The sequence below is a fragment of the Sceloporus occidentalis genome, unplaced genomic scaffold (genome assembly GCF_023333645.1).
Source record: "Sceloporus occidentalis isolate IW3139 unplaced genomic scaffold, rSceOcc1.0.p SCAF_3, whole genome shotgun sequence".
NCBI lineage: Eukaryota > Metazoa > Chordata > Lepidosauria > Squamata > Phrynosomatidae > Sceloporus > Sceloporus occidentalis.
The window spans coordinates 99875273-99890925 of NW_028316983.1; the positions used below are offsets into that span (position 1 = coordinate 99875273).

At 40.8% G+C, this 15653-nt stretch overlaps 1 protein-coding gene across 3 annotated transcripts in view; it reads right to left on the bottom strand.

The window, feature by feature from the left end:
- Positions 1-15653, bottom strand: part of LOC149316472 (transforming growth factor beta receptor type 3-like) — a 182764-nt gene that overhangs the window by 144909 nt on the left and 22202 nt on the right. For all 3 annotated transcript variants that reach the window (XM_089515596.1, XM_089515597.1, XM_089515595.1), the window contains exon 2: positions 9918-10094. In XM_089515596.1, coding sequence (XP_089371722.1) covers positions 9918-9978 — 61 coding nt within the window. In that variant the 5' untranslated portion in view covers positions 9979-10094. The remainder of the gene's footprint in view (positions 1-9917; positions 10095-15653) is intronic.

Genomic DNA, 15653 nt, shown 5'->3' on the forward strand with positions numbered 1-15653 from the left:
TCAGGGGACCTTGGGCAAGTCAAGGAGTTGGAGTTGGGAACCAGGGAAATGAAGGGCTGTATAAGCATAGGAAGGGTCTTGCGGGATCAGGGCCAGTATGGTGTTGTGGTTTGAGCATTGGACTACAACTCTGAAGACCAGTATTCAAATCCTCACTCAGTCATGGAAACCCACTGGGTGAACCTAGACAAGTCACACACTCTCAGCCTTGCAGGAAGGCAAACCCCCCTGAGCAAATCTCACCAAGAAAACCCGCTAAGTCGGAAACAAATTGAAGATACACAGCAACAGAAATAATTAACCAGAATTTCAGTAGAACAAAAACAAAACATGTCCATTTTGTATGTTCATAATATATATGAGAATGAATATGAGGAAGGAGAGAGAGAATATGAGGAGGGAATATGCCACCTATCTCTCCTGAAGTGGTTATTTCCCTTTAACTACTGAGGTTCCTTCTCCACACCATTATTTATGGATAATTTCTGTCGAGGGAGGACACTTTTCACTTTAGAAAGTCATTCTCTATCTATACTGGGGCATGAAAACAAATGGGAAAGAGATGCCTCTCAGCCACTTCACATATTTATTTGGCTGAGTTTCAGAATACTGTACTCAAAGTGAATTTCTTACCAAAAGAAGAAGGGGGAGAAAAGACCTATACAGTGTTACATTTTAGAAAAGACATTTGAGACAGTGATGTCCAGTTACTCAGAAGAGCATCTGCAACACTATCCCACTGCTGTAATATAGAATCACAGCAGCAATTGTCTTCAAAATTTCAGATTGCTCTAAAAGATATTTTAGCAAGCATATACTCAGTAAATATCTGGAAGTCTGTTAGAAGTTTTGGTACTAGTAAGAGGACACAACAATTTTTGAGTTGCCTTTGGAACTGCTGTAGATGTTAATGTATACATAAAGTAGAAAATGAGAATGCAAAATAATATTTGGATATAGACTGCCAAAATGTTTTGAGCCCGGAAAAGTTACATTTGAAGATAACACACCAGAAAATTCTCCAGTCAGCATGGCACTGGCTGTATTCCAAAGTCTAACTTTTCCAAGATCTGGATTAGCCACAGGAATTTGGGATGAGGTTTAATGACCTTCAACTTTCTTCCAGTCTTAGCTTTTTTCCAGCTTTTTATTGAGCTCCTTCTCAAGCAGCCAGGACCAAATGCACAAGCCCATGGAGAAGATTTTCCATCTGTCTATTTGATAAAGTTTACATCCGAATGGTACAATTTGAACTACGGTAAGTATTCATTTACCACCTTTCCTATGTGGTCTCTCCTTCCATGTCTCCTTCCAGTTCTTTTTAAGCCCAACATATACTTCAAAACATTTTGATTTCCCATAAAATTTAAAGCATTGCTGTTTTCTTAAAACCTTTAAGGAAGTTGTGGAAATTTAGTATGCAGCTTAAATCAAATTTTGTCCACATGTTCTGACTCCTGCTCTCAGGAAAGGAAGTATGTTCACACCTGTCTTGCACCTCCCAACAAAGTCTGACCAAATATTGTGGAGGAAACCATAAAATATAATTCATGGCTTTAATGAAACTGGAGGATAACCAGCAAAAGGGGGGGGGGGGGGACCACCCAAGTCAGTGCACATTTCTGTTTTTATTCCATTCCCAAGATATAGTTCACCATGCTGCTCAAGGGATTTCTGTTATCTGGATTTCTAAATTTATTTTTCAAATCAGCTGTAGAAGGCCTATGAGGATTTTCCTATTAAAAGAAAGGGGGGAATGCATAGCAGTACATGAACTGTTTGTTTTTTCATTGTTCCATTTCCATGCCAATCATCACCATGGTGCTGCATGAGTCAGAGCTGATACACAACACACTACACTTATCAGGATTAAGTAACAAAGGAGATGCAAAAGAAAACAGATAAATAAAACAAAATCATGACGATCTATTCCAGAGGGAACCCTTCAGTAACAGCTGTCATAATATGCCCTGCACAAAACTAAAAACAAAAGCCTACCCATGGGGACATGTTAACAGTGGAAGGAAGGGATATAACACTTCACTGGTATGAACATTCAAACAGTTATTATTCAGTATTATGTATTAAGAGATGCGAGTGTGGAGGCATATATTTTGACTTGAGGAAATACTAAGAAAATCTAGGACATCAGCCAGGAATATTGTAAGCACTAGGCAAATTCAAACCCTCCAACTATCCTGATTTGGCAGGAACAGTCCCAAATCCTCTATCATCCTCTACCATCCCACTTTTCCAATGATTTTTAAAATGTCCGTGTTTCTCTCTCCTTCCAGCTTCTCACGATGACTGGGGTTAAACTAGAGCAGTGATGGGAATCATGCAGCCCTCGAGATTTTGTTGGAGTGGAACTCCCATCCATCCTTACCATGACTGCCAATGTAAGAAAAGCTGTAAATTCCATTTCAACACTTGGAAAGCTAAATTATTCCCATCCCTGAACTAGACACTATGTTAAATGTGTAACATGCACCTTTAACTCTTTCAGCAGGGTTATGGAACTCCAATCTAGATCAAGACCATACAGCGCTTAAATTCCCCTGCCTGTATCCAGATTTTATTCTTTTAAATTCATAGTGGTTAAAGATCAGAGAGAAAAAGCCTCCATTGGCTGTAATCTCCAAGCTCCATAAAGCATTGTGTAAGTATAAGGATGTGCAAGATTAACCCATGTGATTGGTAGTGCAAAGTCTTCTGATTGGCCAGGTTAGGTTTATAGAAAAGGGAAAACTTGCCACATTTTTTCATACTGTTGTTTGTTGTTGTGTGCCTTCAACTCGTTTCCAACTTATGGTGACTCAAAGGCAAACCTATCATGGGGCTTTCTTGGCAAGATTAATTCAGAGGAGGTTTGCCATTGTCTTTCCCTGAGGCTGACTTGCCCAAGGTCTCCCTTTGGGTTTTATGGCTGAGCTGGGAATCAAACCCTGGTCTCCATTCAGCACTCAGACCATTATGCCATGCTGGCTTCAGTAACTATACTGGGATTTAAAAACAAGACAAAAGATTATGGACAAGATCAAATGCACAATTACGTATTGTCTCCTGACTCAACTCTCCAAACTCTTGTTAACAGCCAGCAGCCACTCTGAGCAACCAACAAAGCCTGTTCTGCTGGTGACCAGGGTACAGCAGGATGACATTTCCAGCCCTCTTCTGCCAGCAATCTGCAGTGTGGTGAGAAGTTGCAATAGGGGCCCTGCTTGCAATTGTTGCAACTAAACTTCATTATGAATATAAATATATGAGGGATAATTTCATTCCTTTTGCCTTATAACGTTGAATTGCTTTTATAGTTACATGGGTGTGCTCCACTAAATGATGGAGGAAAAATATTAGCTGGTTTAAATGCTAGCACATGTTACTGTCTCGTGCTTTGTTGTGAGTGCTGAAGAAACACCAAAGGTAGACAGGGCAATAATTCGTATTTTCAAGAAATAGGAAAGTAAATAATATCTTTTACATATTATTACTATGACAGTGACCAAACACTCATTTGCCTTGGAAAGATAACTACCAGTAATATCTTTCAATTAATTAGTTTCCTAATTAAATTAGTTAGCTCTAATTTAGTTCTAATTTCCTTTTCAAGCGCTAATGCTAAGCATTGCTGTTATTAATCAATAGCTTGTTTTCCATCTCATCATACTACACCATCAGACATACTTATCCTATTTTTACATATTTATTTGTCATAAAATATGACCATTACAACATTAACACATGGTGCAGTGTTAAGAAATCAAAGTTAGGACTGGCTGCATGCCTTTTGTGAAATCCAGCCCTGGAGAAAGTCCCAGAAGGTTTAGACACATTCTTGAAAAAGTACTATTTTCCATGTAACGGATGATAAAGAAAAAGCAGAAGAAGCAAAAAGAGAGAAAAAAGGCCAGCTTTAATGCTCAGACATGTCTTCCAATACAACTGGTCATCATTTCCACAATGAGGACATCACAGATTTAAACAAATCATCCATCCTGTATCCAGTCTGCCCACTACATCACCTCTTGGCTTCTTCTGTAATGACCATTCCTGGCCTTTGGGTTTTTGTGCCACAAGAAGAACTTAAGCCTTTTACTACCATTTCCAGGCTACAGAACTGTCCTCAGCATACCATCGGTCAGCAAATCAATGTGAAGTTGGTGGAAAACAACACTTGGAAAAGTTACATTTTTGCTACAATTTCCATAACACCCAGTCTACTGTCTGGGAATTCTAGGAGTTATCAAAAGGGTAACTTTTCCAAGCTCTGGTGTCACAGTCTTTTAGATTGGCTAATTATAGTATGGACCAATACAAAATGTTTTGACAGCTACTTCACAAAAAGAAGCGCAACCTGAGTCTTGAAAACAAATTTCCAAGAAAAAAAACACCTTTCTGTTAATTTATATATGGAAGGCATTCTTTATGGAAAAGGGAGACTTCATGAGGAAAAGGTGCCCATTGTTTAACAATGTTAGAAATTTTGATTTTGCACGATGAATCTTCCAGCTGCCCCAAATAAGTCACAATCACATTTTAACTTTCCAATATATATTGCACACATACACCCCCAATTCTCTGGTTTCCCTTTTGCAGATTTAATTAATACATTCTCAGTTGCACTGGAAAATTTAGAGATTTCTAAAGAAGTGTTCTCTCAGGTAAAAAATAATAATAATAACATTCCTGATTTGTATTTATATTTATTTATATTCACTTTTGCCGTAGGGGGTTGCCACAACTACCACAAATATGTGACACAGACAGTACTGAAAAAAAATCACCCCACTATTGTCAGACGAAGTCCTAGAAACATGTGTACCAGGTCAAGGGCTTTCTACTATCAGGGCTTGGCAGAAAGAACAGGGTGTAAATTGTCCAAAATAGTCCAAAAAAGTAATATTTATTTATATATTTATTTATTGGATTTATATTCCACCTTTCTCCCAAAATAGAATTCAAGGCAGCTCTGCATTTTAATCAGATCCCTCTTTATCTGCACTTTGCAATATAGGTCTTCGTATTGTTTTACTTTAATTACATTCCATGTTCCTCTAATTTCCCCCCCTTCTCTCTCCTCCTCCCACTTTCCTAATCTTTCTGTCTGTTTTTCCTCAACTTGTCTCACCTCTTCTCCTGCATCCCACAAGTAAAAGATATTCCAAATAAAAAGAAATACATAACGGTCATGGTGCCACTTCAGTTTATGGTGCATTCCTCTGATGCTCTCAGTGTACAAACTGAAGACTAAAAGTTCTGTAAATTTCTGAGAACTGGGACGTCTTCATCTGAACAATATGCAGCCAGCTTCAAAGTCTCAGTAGACAAGAAAGAGCTTGCAAGAAACATAGATCTGCAGGATGCTATGTATATTTGCTCCAAAGGCTTTAATCTTCCACTCATTTGCTTAGTCCAAGAACAATTGCAGAAGGGAAGGAATCCACATTAGTTCCCCAGGAGACCTTGAAGGGCCACAGCCCCCCACCATACTCACTCGTATATGAACACATATAGGGTTGCCATAAGTCAGGACCTCCAAACCGGGACAAATGTAGGACAAATGCAGGACAACATTTTCAAATGTAGGACACATTTTTTAAAATGGAGGACACGTGAAAAAATTGAGGCTTTTTTAGAAATGTTAATATAAATGCATGTTTCTTAGGCATGATCAAAATGGAGGACATTTTGACATTATTCCTAGACAAATCGCAGAAATGTACTTCCCTTTCTGGCCGCCCCCCTCTCCCCATTCCAAACAGCACATTTGGGCATTGAACATGGCTTTATTTTAACATTGCCTCTTGCATATTTCAGAGGCTTATTCCACAACCAAACCCTTTAGGTTTAACACTGAACATGGGTTAACATGGCTATGCATATAGAACATGGTTAAACAAAAAGTGGATTTGCCCTTGGTTTCAGGTGTCTCACCAAGTATACTTCTCAGAAGTGTGTACTTGGTCAAGGGACTTTGGTTTTTCTTCATTTTGACTTGTTTTGTCTGTATTCCTCCCCACTAAATAAAGGAGACATGAAATGGAGTTAATGGGTACAAGTTGTTCAACAAAAAAGTCTTGTGAGACTCTGTAGGCAAGAGGTGCACCATGTTAAGAACTGCATTAAGCACACTTAGGCTGCTGCCACACTGCTTTCACTCTCATCACTCCATACTATGGAATCCTGGGATTTGTAGTTTGTTGTGGTGCCAGGGCTGGGCTTTGAAATCTCAGGCATAAGAGAGGCAAAAGGCTTGGGCTGCATCTACACTGGAGAAATAATCTGGTTTCAGACCACTTTAACTGTCTTGGCTGAATGCTATGGAATTCTGGGAATGGTGGTCTGTTCCAGCACCACAGCAGAATGGCAGTTAAACCCCTGGAAAGCTATCTGACCAAGGTGACCAATGCCCTCACCCCAAAATGTAGGGCACCCAAGCAAAAAAAATGTAGGACATGGCCAAAAATAAAAGCTAAAAACACCCATGTAATTATAAATCCATGCTTCTTAGCCATGATCCAAATGGAGGACATGTCCTGGAAAAGGAGGAGGATGCCTGGTCACCTTGTCTCTGGTCCAAAACACACTGCAGAAATAAAACAATGCTGGACTGAAATGCCCAGAGTTCCTCACCAAAGCTGCATCCACACTGAGGAAATAATCCAGTTTGAGAGTGACTTAACTGTCCTGGGTTAGTGCTGGGGAATGCTGGGAATTGTAGTACACTGTGGCCCCAGAGCTATCTCTGACAGGGAGTCCCATAACCCTCCAAACGTAGTTGAACTGCAGTGCCCAGAATTCCTCCCCAGGTGCATCCAAACTGAGGAAATGGTCCAGTTTGAGACTGCTCAGTGCTGGGGAATCCTGGGAATTGTAGTCTCTTGTGGCCTCAGAGCCATCTCTGACAGAGAAGTCTCAATGTCTCCCAAACACTAGCATTCCCAGGATTCCCTAGCACTGAGTTAAAGCAGTCTCAAAGCGGGTTATTATTCCTGCAGTGAGAGAGATATAAAAGCTAGGGACTGGATTCATTTGGAGGATCTCTGTGTCCAAAACACACTGCTTGGACTGCCAGGGCTCAGTGCTATGGAATCCTGGGAATTGTAGTTTATTGTGGCATTGAGCTTTGGCAGTTAAAGGGGTCTCAAAGTGCAGAGGGGGGGGAGAGAAAAGCCAGGGAGAGTGAATGAGAAGCTCATCTTGGCTGTGACTACTCTGAGAGGAGGAGGAGGAGGAGGGAGGGAGGGAGCCAAGGGAAGTGGCCAGGACCATCAGCCTCCTCTCTTCCACCACAGACTGCTGGCAAGAGGCTCTGCCCCCAGGCAACGCCTCCTCTGTGGACAATTCAGCTTCCTTTTGTCAAAAGAGCTCTGGTGCCACAAGAAACTACAATTCCCAAATCCCATAGCACTGAGCCATGGATGTTTAAGGGGGGGTCAAACTATTTCTGCAGCCTTTTGCTACCCCAAAGCCTTCTATTATTTACCAGCAACTTGCAAGGCAAAATGTCTTCCTTCTCCAAGCCATTGAAAACCAACCCAAGTGGAGGGCTGATTGCTTCTTTCCCATTGGTCAGCTTTGGGAGAAATTTGCATATTACAAGTAAAGGTGTTTAGGGCCTCAAAAACGATCCTGTGATAAAGAATTACAAGAATACTGACATTTAAAAGATGAGGCATTTAGACTCCCAGGGAAACAGGAACGATTGATGGCCTTTTTTTCCTCACTGTAACCTGGAAAGTAATGCCTTTTGCAAGACATATATACCAAGTGGGCTGGCAATAGCTCTGAGTGGCAGGTGTCCTGAAGACCTGCTCTCTAGGCTATCCCAGGCAGGGAGTTTGGGAGGGTGGCACGCAGCCATGGGGAGGGGTGGAGCTGCCTCCAGGGCCTCGCTGGGGGGGGGGGGGAGTCCCAGGGGTGGGGCCAAACCGGGGCAGGACCGTGTGGCCCTGCCCCAAACCGGGAAAGTCCCACCCCCAGGCGGGATATGGCAACCCTAAACACATAGAAATAATCAGTTTTTTTGCCCAAAATGCCCTATAGGGCTGTGGGGGCATTTTTGCCATGGTTTCGGACATCACTGGACCATTTCAGGCCCATGAGAGTTCTTTTTAAATAACAGAAAGTGAGTGGAAAACATCTCCTGTTCAATTCCTATTTCCAAAAAAGGCTTTTCTTGGGTTTAAATTCGCCCAGGGTAAACTAAAAACCTTGTAAAAATGTCCTCCATGCCACTAGAGGGCATTTTTTGGCCTCCAAATGTAGTAGAAATGCCCTCTACAATCCATAAAGTGCATTTTGGAGCCAATTTTAAAAATCTTTTAAAATTATTTTTAAATAAAATTTTTATCCCCAAGGGTCCCGGGGGCCACAACCAGCTTGCAGGTCAAACATTGCCAACCCTGGCTTAGACCATGTTCTTCTAAGGCCTAATACAAGCATGTAACATCCTTTCTCAGCCCCTTAAAACCCCTTCTTTCTTTTTCAATTTTTAATTCTGAGGCTTGACTCTGATCCACAGGTTTTCCTGCAATCTTCTTATTTATTTGATTGCTGGCAGTTTTATATCACCTTCCAAGGCATTGCTTTCCCAGATACACACCCTGTGAGGTGACTTACCAAAGATAAATGAAACCATAAAGCAAGATCTAAGACACAAAGAACCAGAAAAACAAAGAATCTAACCATTTAAAGCCCAGCTCATAACATCCTTATTAAAATGCCAACTGAAATGTATGGAACCAGGGGAACATCTTTTAGAGGCTGGTTTCAAAGATATAGGGTCACTTCAGAAAAGATCCCTATCTCTCCACTGACCCTGGGGTCTCATTGTCCCTGACAGTTATGGGGCTTCTCCCTTCCTTGGGCTACTGGATGATCACCACATGTGGTTGGCTCATCAAGTTCTTGTAGGTCTTCTAAGAGATTATTATTCTGTCTGCCAAACTGTACATCTGCTATGTTTCTTTTACAAGTTCATGCTCTGTTACTGGAGGTGACCTGTGCACTAGAAGGACAAGAATGTTGCTTGCTCTATTGGACAGCTAGAGCTTTGAGTGGGACCCCAACAGATCTCAGAATACCTTACAAGGTTACTATAGCCCATATAGAAAACAAGTCTGCATCAACATGATATACGTACAAATTAGGCACCATTTTATGTTTGTGGTGCTCTCCAGACCAACCTTAGCATACTTATAAGCACTGGTAAAGTGTCCTCTTCCTTCCTCCATCAGAGATGGTAAGTTACCTTTTTGGACTACAGCTTCCAAATTCCTACAGCCAACATGACTGTAGGAGTTGTAACCCCCAAAAAGTAATTTTTGCCATATTGGATCACCACCCTATGAATGGGCCTTGTATGTAGTAGAGAGAAACCATCCCTGAACTTCAAATAAACACATTTAGGATACAAACACATGTTTTCTAAAATTATCTTTGCTTTAACAAAAAGGCAATATGTACTTGTATAACTATTAGCTTTAAATGACTGGATACAGTTGGAACTAATGTGAAGAGCTAACCACTCCCAGAATTTAGAAACTTTATTTATTTATTTATTTTGGATGGCAACTCCTAAAATTTGGCAATTTTCATCTGAAATTTCCTCCCAGCCCCCCAAAACTGGGTGTAGGAGCCTTGTGGAAGTGCTTCTAAATACACAACAAAAGGGTTTGTGACCTACAGACCACATTTTCTCCACCCCAGTTGTAAATTATTATAATGTTCCTAATGTTATTTCCTATTACACAGTAATACTAGGAACTTTACATTTGTACATAATGCACTTGTATTTAACAGATGTGAAATGCAGTTGACATAAATGTCCCACATTGGTCAGAAGAAGCCTGCTTAATTCTAAGTGCTCACAACAAAAATTACTATAAAACTCAGATTAAGTTAACACCACTTACCTGCAGATGCTAAATAACCAACTATTAAAGCAAACACTGGGATTATACAACTTGAAGTCATTTTTCCACACCAGGGTTTCTCAAATTGACTTCCTTTGCAGATCTTTTTGTTGACAGATGTTCTTGGGAAGAAAAAACAATCTTCTGTGGAGTTTTTTCAGAACTGCAATCTTCCACCTGTGAAAAGAAAAAAAAAGATTACTTTAAAAACATGTATTTCAAATATTGTTTTTGGCTCTCTTTTTACACAATGCCAAAGAAAGGACTGTATTCAATGGTGTCATCTTTCTAATAGGAAGCTGCTATTGCTTCGAGCAGACTGTGAGCTATGTCCTCCTTATGGAACACGCTGTGAAAAAGTTCATGGACTAATTTCAACAGTACACCCAATTTTACTCATTGTCTATAATGGCACTAGAAGTCTAAAAGGTTCAACAGACACAAGAGAATATGGCCATGTCCACACTGATGGGAAATCCGGCTTCCTGTTGGGGCTCCTTGATCTGCAGGGTGAAAGAGCTGTCTGCACAACTGGCACCCATAACAGGCAAAGAAATAGCAGCATACTCCCCCAGGTCCTTCTGACCTCTTCCATCTGCCCTCCCCCCCCCCCCCACTGGTGCACAGTTCATATGCTCAGGGGATTCACCAGTTTCTGGCCTGATTTGGGTCAAATGGGATTTTTTTTTTAATCTGGAGAATCACCCTGGAGTGCGAATTGGACCCATGTTTTGCCTGTTTTGGCTCTGTGCAACATCTAAACAGATCAATGTGGGAACAGAGCAGGAATGTCTCTTTTCCTCTGTGCAGACACAGCCTCAAGATGATCTATATCTCCGGTCAAAAGGGAGCCATTACAATGTGGAAAGACGTGTTAGAAGATTATTAATTTTACATTTTATTAAAGAAACCAATTGAAATTATGATAAACATCCCCAACCCCCAATTACTCCTCCCCCGATTAATTATTAAATATGAATTGTTGTTCAACTTGTTAACAGCATTTGCATCTAACAATTATAATCATGACTTCTTCATCATTAGTGAAAATGAATTCAGTTTTCATTCACCATTCCCTGCAGTAATGTAGGCACTAGAAACAAAGATTCTGCCAGGGCAAGGCAAGAACAAGAAGGACCTCCATGTGCCCAGAGGCTGATCACTGCCATAAACAGGATGCTAGACTAGGTGATGCGAGTAGAAATGTTTCATGTTCAAAACTTTGCCCTGTATAGTCCTCCATATACTCCATGTGATCTGGATGACAACTTCCACAATCCCTTACCATTTGCCAATCTGGGTGGAATTGATGAGATTTGCAGGCCAAACTGTCTGGAGGGCCAAATTTACATACACACACAGAGATCTCTCTGCATATGGAAAGGTTAAATCCAGAAATAACAACTTTTGGGCAAGCCATCCCCCTGACGTGTTAACTAACAATTCCAGGTTCTGTTCCTCCTTCCTACACACTCACACACAAATTAAAGCCACAGTTCTGCACGTATTCTGTAGAAGAACACTTTGCTGTTGACTTTGGAACAAAATAACATGTTCTTTACAATCCATTCCAATGTGTAACCACAGATTTACTGGAAGTTCATCTATGGTTTTCCAAAAGTAAAAACATGTGAGCCACATGTGGCCAGATATCCCCTCCCTCCCCTTTAGGAAAAAAAACTTTTTAAAAGCTCTTCTATCAAATAAGTCAGCTGTTCTCCTGCTAACTGAATCAGTAATGACTCTGGTAAATTGGTTGCATAATACCTTGAAATCCAAATTGGATGAAGGGATGTATATAAATGCTTTAAATAAGCAACTTAGTAAATGCATTCAGATGGAAGGAGGGAAGGGGTAAGGATAATGAAATGCTGTAACTGACATCACAGCATATATAATGCAAGCGTGCACAGGAACTTAAAGAGAAGTGGTCCTTTTCCTTTACTCAAAAAAGTCATGAAGCAATTCATTAACCAGGAGCCATGATTTATGGTACTGCATATAAGCTCTCTTGTGCCAAGCCACAAACTGCAGCATTGCATCAATACTCATCCGAACCCCAAATTCACTCTCCATTTAATGTGCTTAAACGTGTAGTCAACACCTTTTTTAATGTCGTACATAAAAATAATAATTTTGAAGCAGTGATGCAAAGGAAGAGAGAAGATGTTTTTACGGCTGCTACAACAGCCAAGCAATCAACACTTTGCACAGCTGGTTGGGAAGAGGAGGTGACTTCATGACTGCCACAAAGTTCAGCCAGTCAGCATTCTGCACATCTGGGCTCTGCTCAAATCAGAAATTATTCCTACTGCTGAGCTCAGTCCTCTGAGGAACACTGTACTATTAACCCAAGAGGGCCAAGTGTGAATCCACAGCAAGCTCACCACAAATTACGTGCATCCGTCCATGGCTTTACCGGTCCACAGACCAGTGAGTATAAGTATAAAATCTATCATCACCCTCATGGTGAAAGCTTCATTTACATCATTAATATTGAAACTCATAGATGTTTGAGTTAAGATATTCTTTTCAGCTCAGAATCTGAATCTCATGCACAAAACTTAAAACATTATTTGGTATAAGTCAGGCAGCCATGGTAGATATAAGCTATTGTTAACGAAATCTAAAGCTCCCCTAAGCCACTCTTTGGAGAAAATCAAGGTATAAATCAAATAAATAAATAGCATTCCCTCCAACATATCACAGACAAAAACTAGGATGCATGTGACCAAGGGACATCAAAGTGAGCAACATCAGAGTGTGGTCAAGATGACAAAAATTATTAAGGAGGAACAACACGCAGACTAGGAGACGATGCAGCAGTTTACTTTTGCACTTTGAACTCAGTTTATAGCAAGTGTAGTAAGATGAGGGCAAAGAAGGAAAATAGGGGGAGGAAACAGAAACACAGACATTGTTAAAACTGCTGAAAAAGTGGGATAACAGAAGATTAATTGGGACAGTCCCTACCAAACAGGGACAGTTGTGGTGTATGAAATAAATAACGTCTGAAGATAGTTGCTGGGCTGTCTTTGGTTGTCAGGGAAAAGTGGTTTGAGTGTAGTACAAGGACTCTGGGAGATTAGGGTTCAAATCTCTGCTCAGACATGAAAACCCACTAAGTGACCTCGGGCAAGTTGCACTTTCTCATCCTTAAGAGGAAAGCAATGGCAAACTTCCTCTGAATAAATCGTATCAGGAAAATCCTATGATAGAGTTGACCTACATCAGAATCAATTTTAAGACACATCACTTTGGTTGTCAGAAGTTAGTTAACAAATACATTTGAGATGACAAAGTTATATGTAGATTTCGCCTATCCTCTGAGGAGATCCAGATATGGTCACAGGGCTTGCCCATCTCCTACAATGTTATCCTTCCTAACAACCCTGTAAGGTAGGTTAAGTGAGAGATGGTAACTAAGGTCCAAAACACACTGCAGAAATAACCCAGTTTGAAACCACTTTAACTACCCTGGCTCAATACTAGGGAATCTTGGGAATTGTAGCTTATAGTGGCACCAGAGTTCTCTAACAGAGAAGGCAAAATGTCTCCCAAGACTACAGTTCCCAGAATTCCCTAGCATTGAGCCAGGGCAGTTAAAGTGGTCTCAAACTGGATTATTTATGCAGTGTGATTTGGACCTAAGACCATCCAGCAAAATGTGGATTTGAACTTAACTTCTGCTTAGCCTGGTGAAGTGGGGAAACGGTGGCTCTCCAGACATTCTTGGTCTCAAAATCTTACCAGCCTCAGCAAGCATGAGCAATTGTCGAAGCTGTAGTTCAGCAGCATCTGAGGGACTACTGTTTCTACCCTCCTGCCCTAGTGCAAAAAGAGGAAAGAAGGAAGAAAAAAGAAAAGAAAATATTCCTGTTGCATATGAAAGACTAAATATAGTTAAAGTGGCAAAAACTTCCATCGGTGAGAATCCATTTTGTCAGATGCATACAAGAGTCCTTCAGGATGCAAGAAATCTCCAGCTGCAAGTACCTGAGAAGGAACTGCAGAAAGCTGAAAGATCAAAACTACTAGAGCAAACTTCACAGATTCTTTAATAACTCAAATGTCAGATACCATACACGCAACAGTCTATGAATAAGGCATTCTGAAACATTAAAATCTACACCCATGACCATTTGGCAAGACAATGAACAGAAGAGAATTGGGAATCAAGAATTACTAGATACAGAAGCGCTAAACAGAACACCCTGAATAGGAAAATTGTAACTGGCTGTTAGATCACTCTTTCCTTAAGGTCAGTGTATAATCCAGCAATGCTGTTCTTTGTGGTGCATATGCCTCACTAGAATGGATTACACAAAGAGAGGTCATGGGAGATAAAGCTATCCTGACACTCAGCATCAAAGGGCACAAGCCTACCCATAGTTGGCATCAATGGGGCTTTTACTCAATGTGTTTAGGACTGCAGCGTAAGTCTGTATAGAGCTGGACAGGAAAAGAGAGGGCTTTTCAAGGCAGAGAGGTTACATAGCTCTCACAGGAAAGGTCTGCCGACCTCTGTTCATCTATGACCTCTTCATACGCAACCATACTACTCCACTCTCTTAGTTTCCATTGATTTACACCCTCATGGCAAACCACAAGACAGGCTGCTATCAATCTAAGCAAACTTACAATAGAGGCAGCTGGTGGCTTCCATTCTGGGTTTTAGTCTGACTCTAAAGGATCTGTCCAAGGGTTTGAAACTCCTCCCTAAAATAGATTCACCCTGGAAATCTAATTTAAATTGGACAGGACTCACCATCCCTCCAATATGGGAACCACCAATCACCACTGGCCTAGAAAACAAAACCTAAATGGGAAAAGTAAGAAATCTATATCAGAAACTCCAGCACTGAACAGTATAACTATTGCATTCTGTCTCAGAAAGTCAGTCCCCGACTCCTCATAGATTCTTTACATTTGCGCTCTCATGGCGACTTGCTTCTATTCTTCCAAATATTCTAAGGTGAGGGGAAGGGATGAAGGAGGAAAGGGAAGAGGAGAACCAACACCAATTGAATGGTACCTGTTTCGAGAAAATGCTAGCTAGAGAATTTCTGTAATTTATAATTAGAACTGGGCATAATCATTGTTAAAATGGGGGCCTTCATTCTCTACTTGCTGCACATTTCCTGAAATGTCACCATCTGTTTCTTATATTATCTCCTTTCCTTCCCATTTACTTTCCGGCTTTACTTTCCACCTATTTTGCATTCTATCATCTTCCTTTTCTTCGCAGCATGAAAAATGACTTCCTATTCCTGATCTTCTTATCGCAGCTCTGTTTCTAAGACACCCATAACCTTCCATCTCAGCAGAAAAAAATGTCACAACACAAGACCCTTCCTGCTCCAGTGGCCTTCCAAAACAAGATTAACAACACTTTTGATCAAACCCTGCTACCCTGCTGACTTTCAGAAGCAACTTCACTTATAGTACTATTAAACAGTGCTTGGCCCTTCCACTTGTTTATGAGGCAGCAGCTTCAGGCTGCAAATGTTGAGTGTCTTTAAAAGGTAGCAAATGGCTAGGTACCTTGGTTAGATGGTTAGCATACATGACACCTCAGGCAACAAAGTATCTTAGGATGATCTTGTTGAACTTAAGATACATCATTGGTTCTTGGCGCTTTCATTATCTCTTTGGTTTACATTGGAACAAGGCTCTTCCAAGCAAAATCCAGCATAATTTCTTGCATTTCTTCTCTGCCCAAAGCCCTTTTCACAC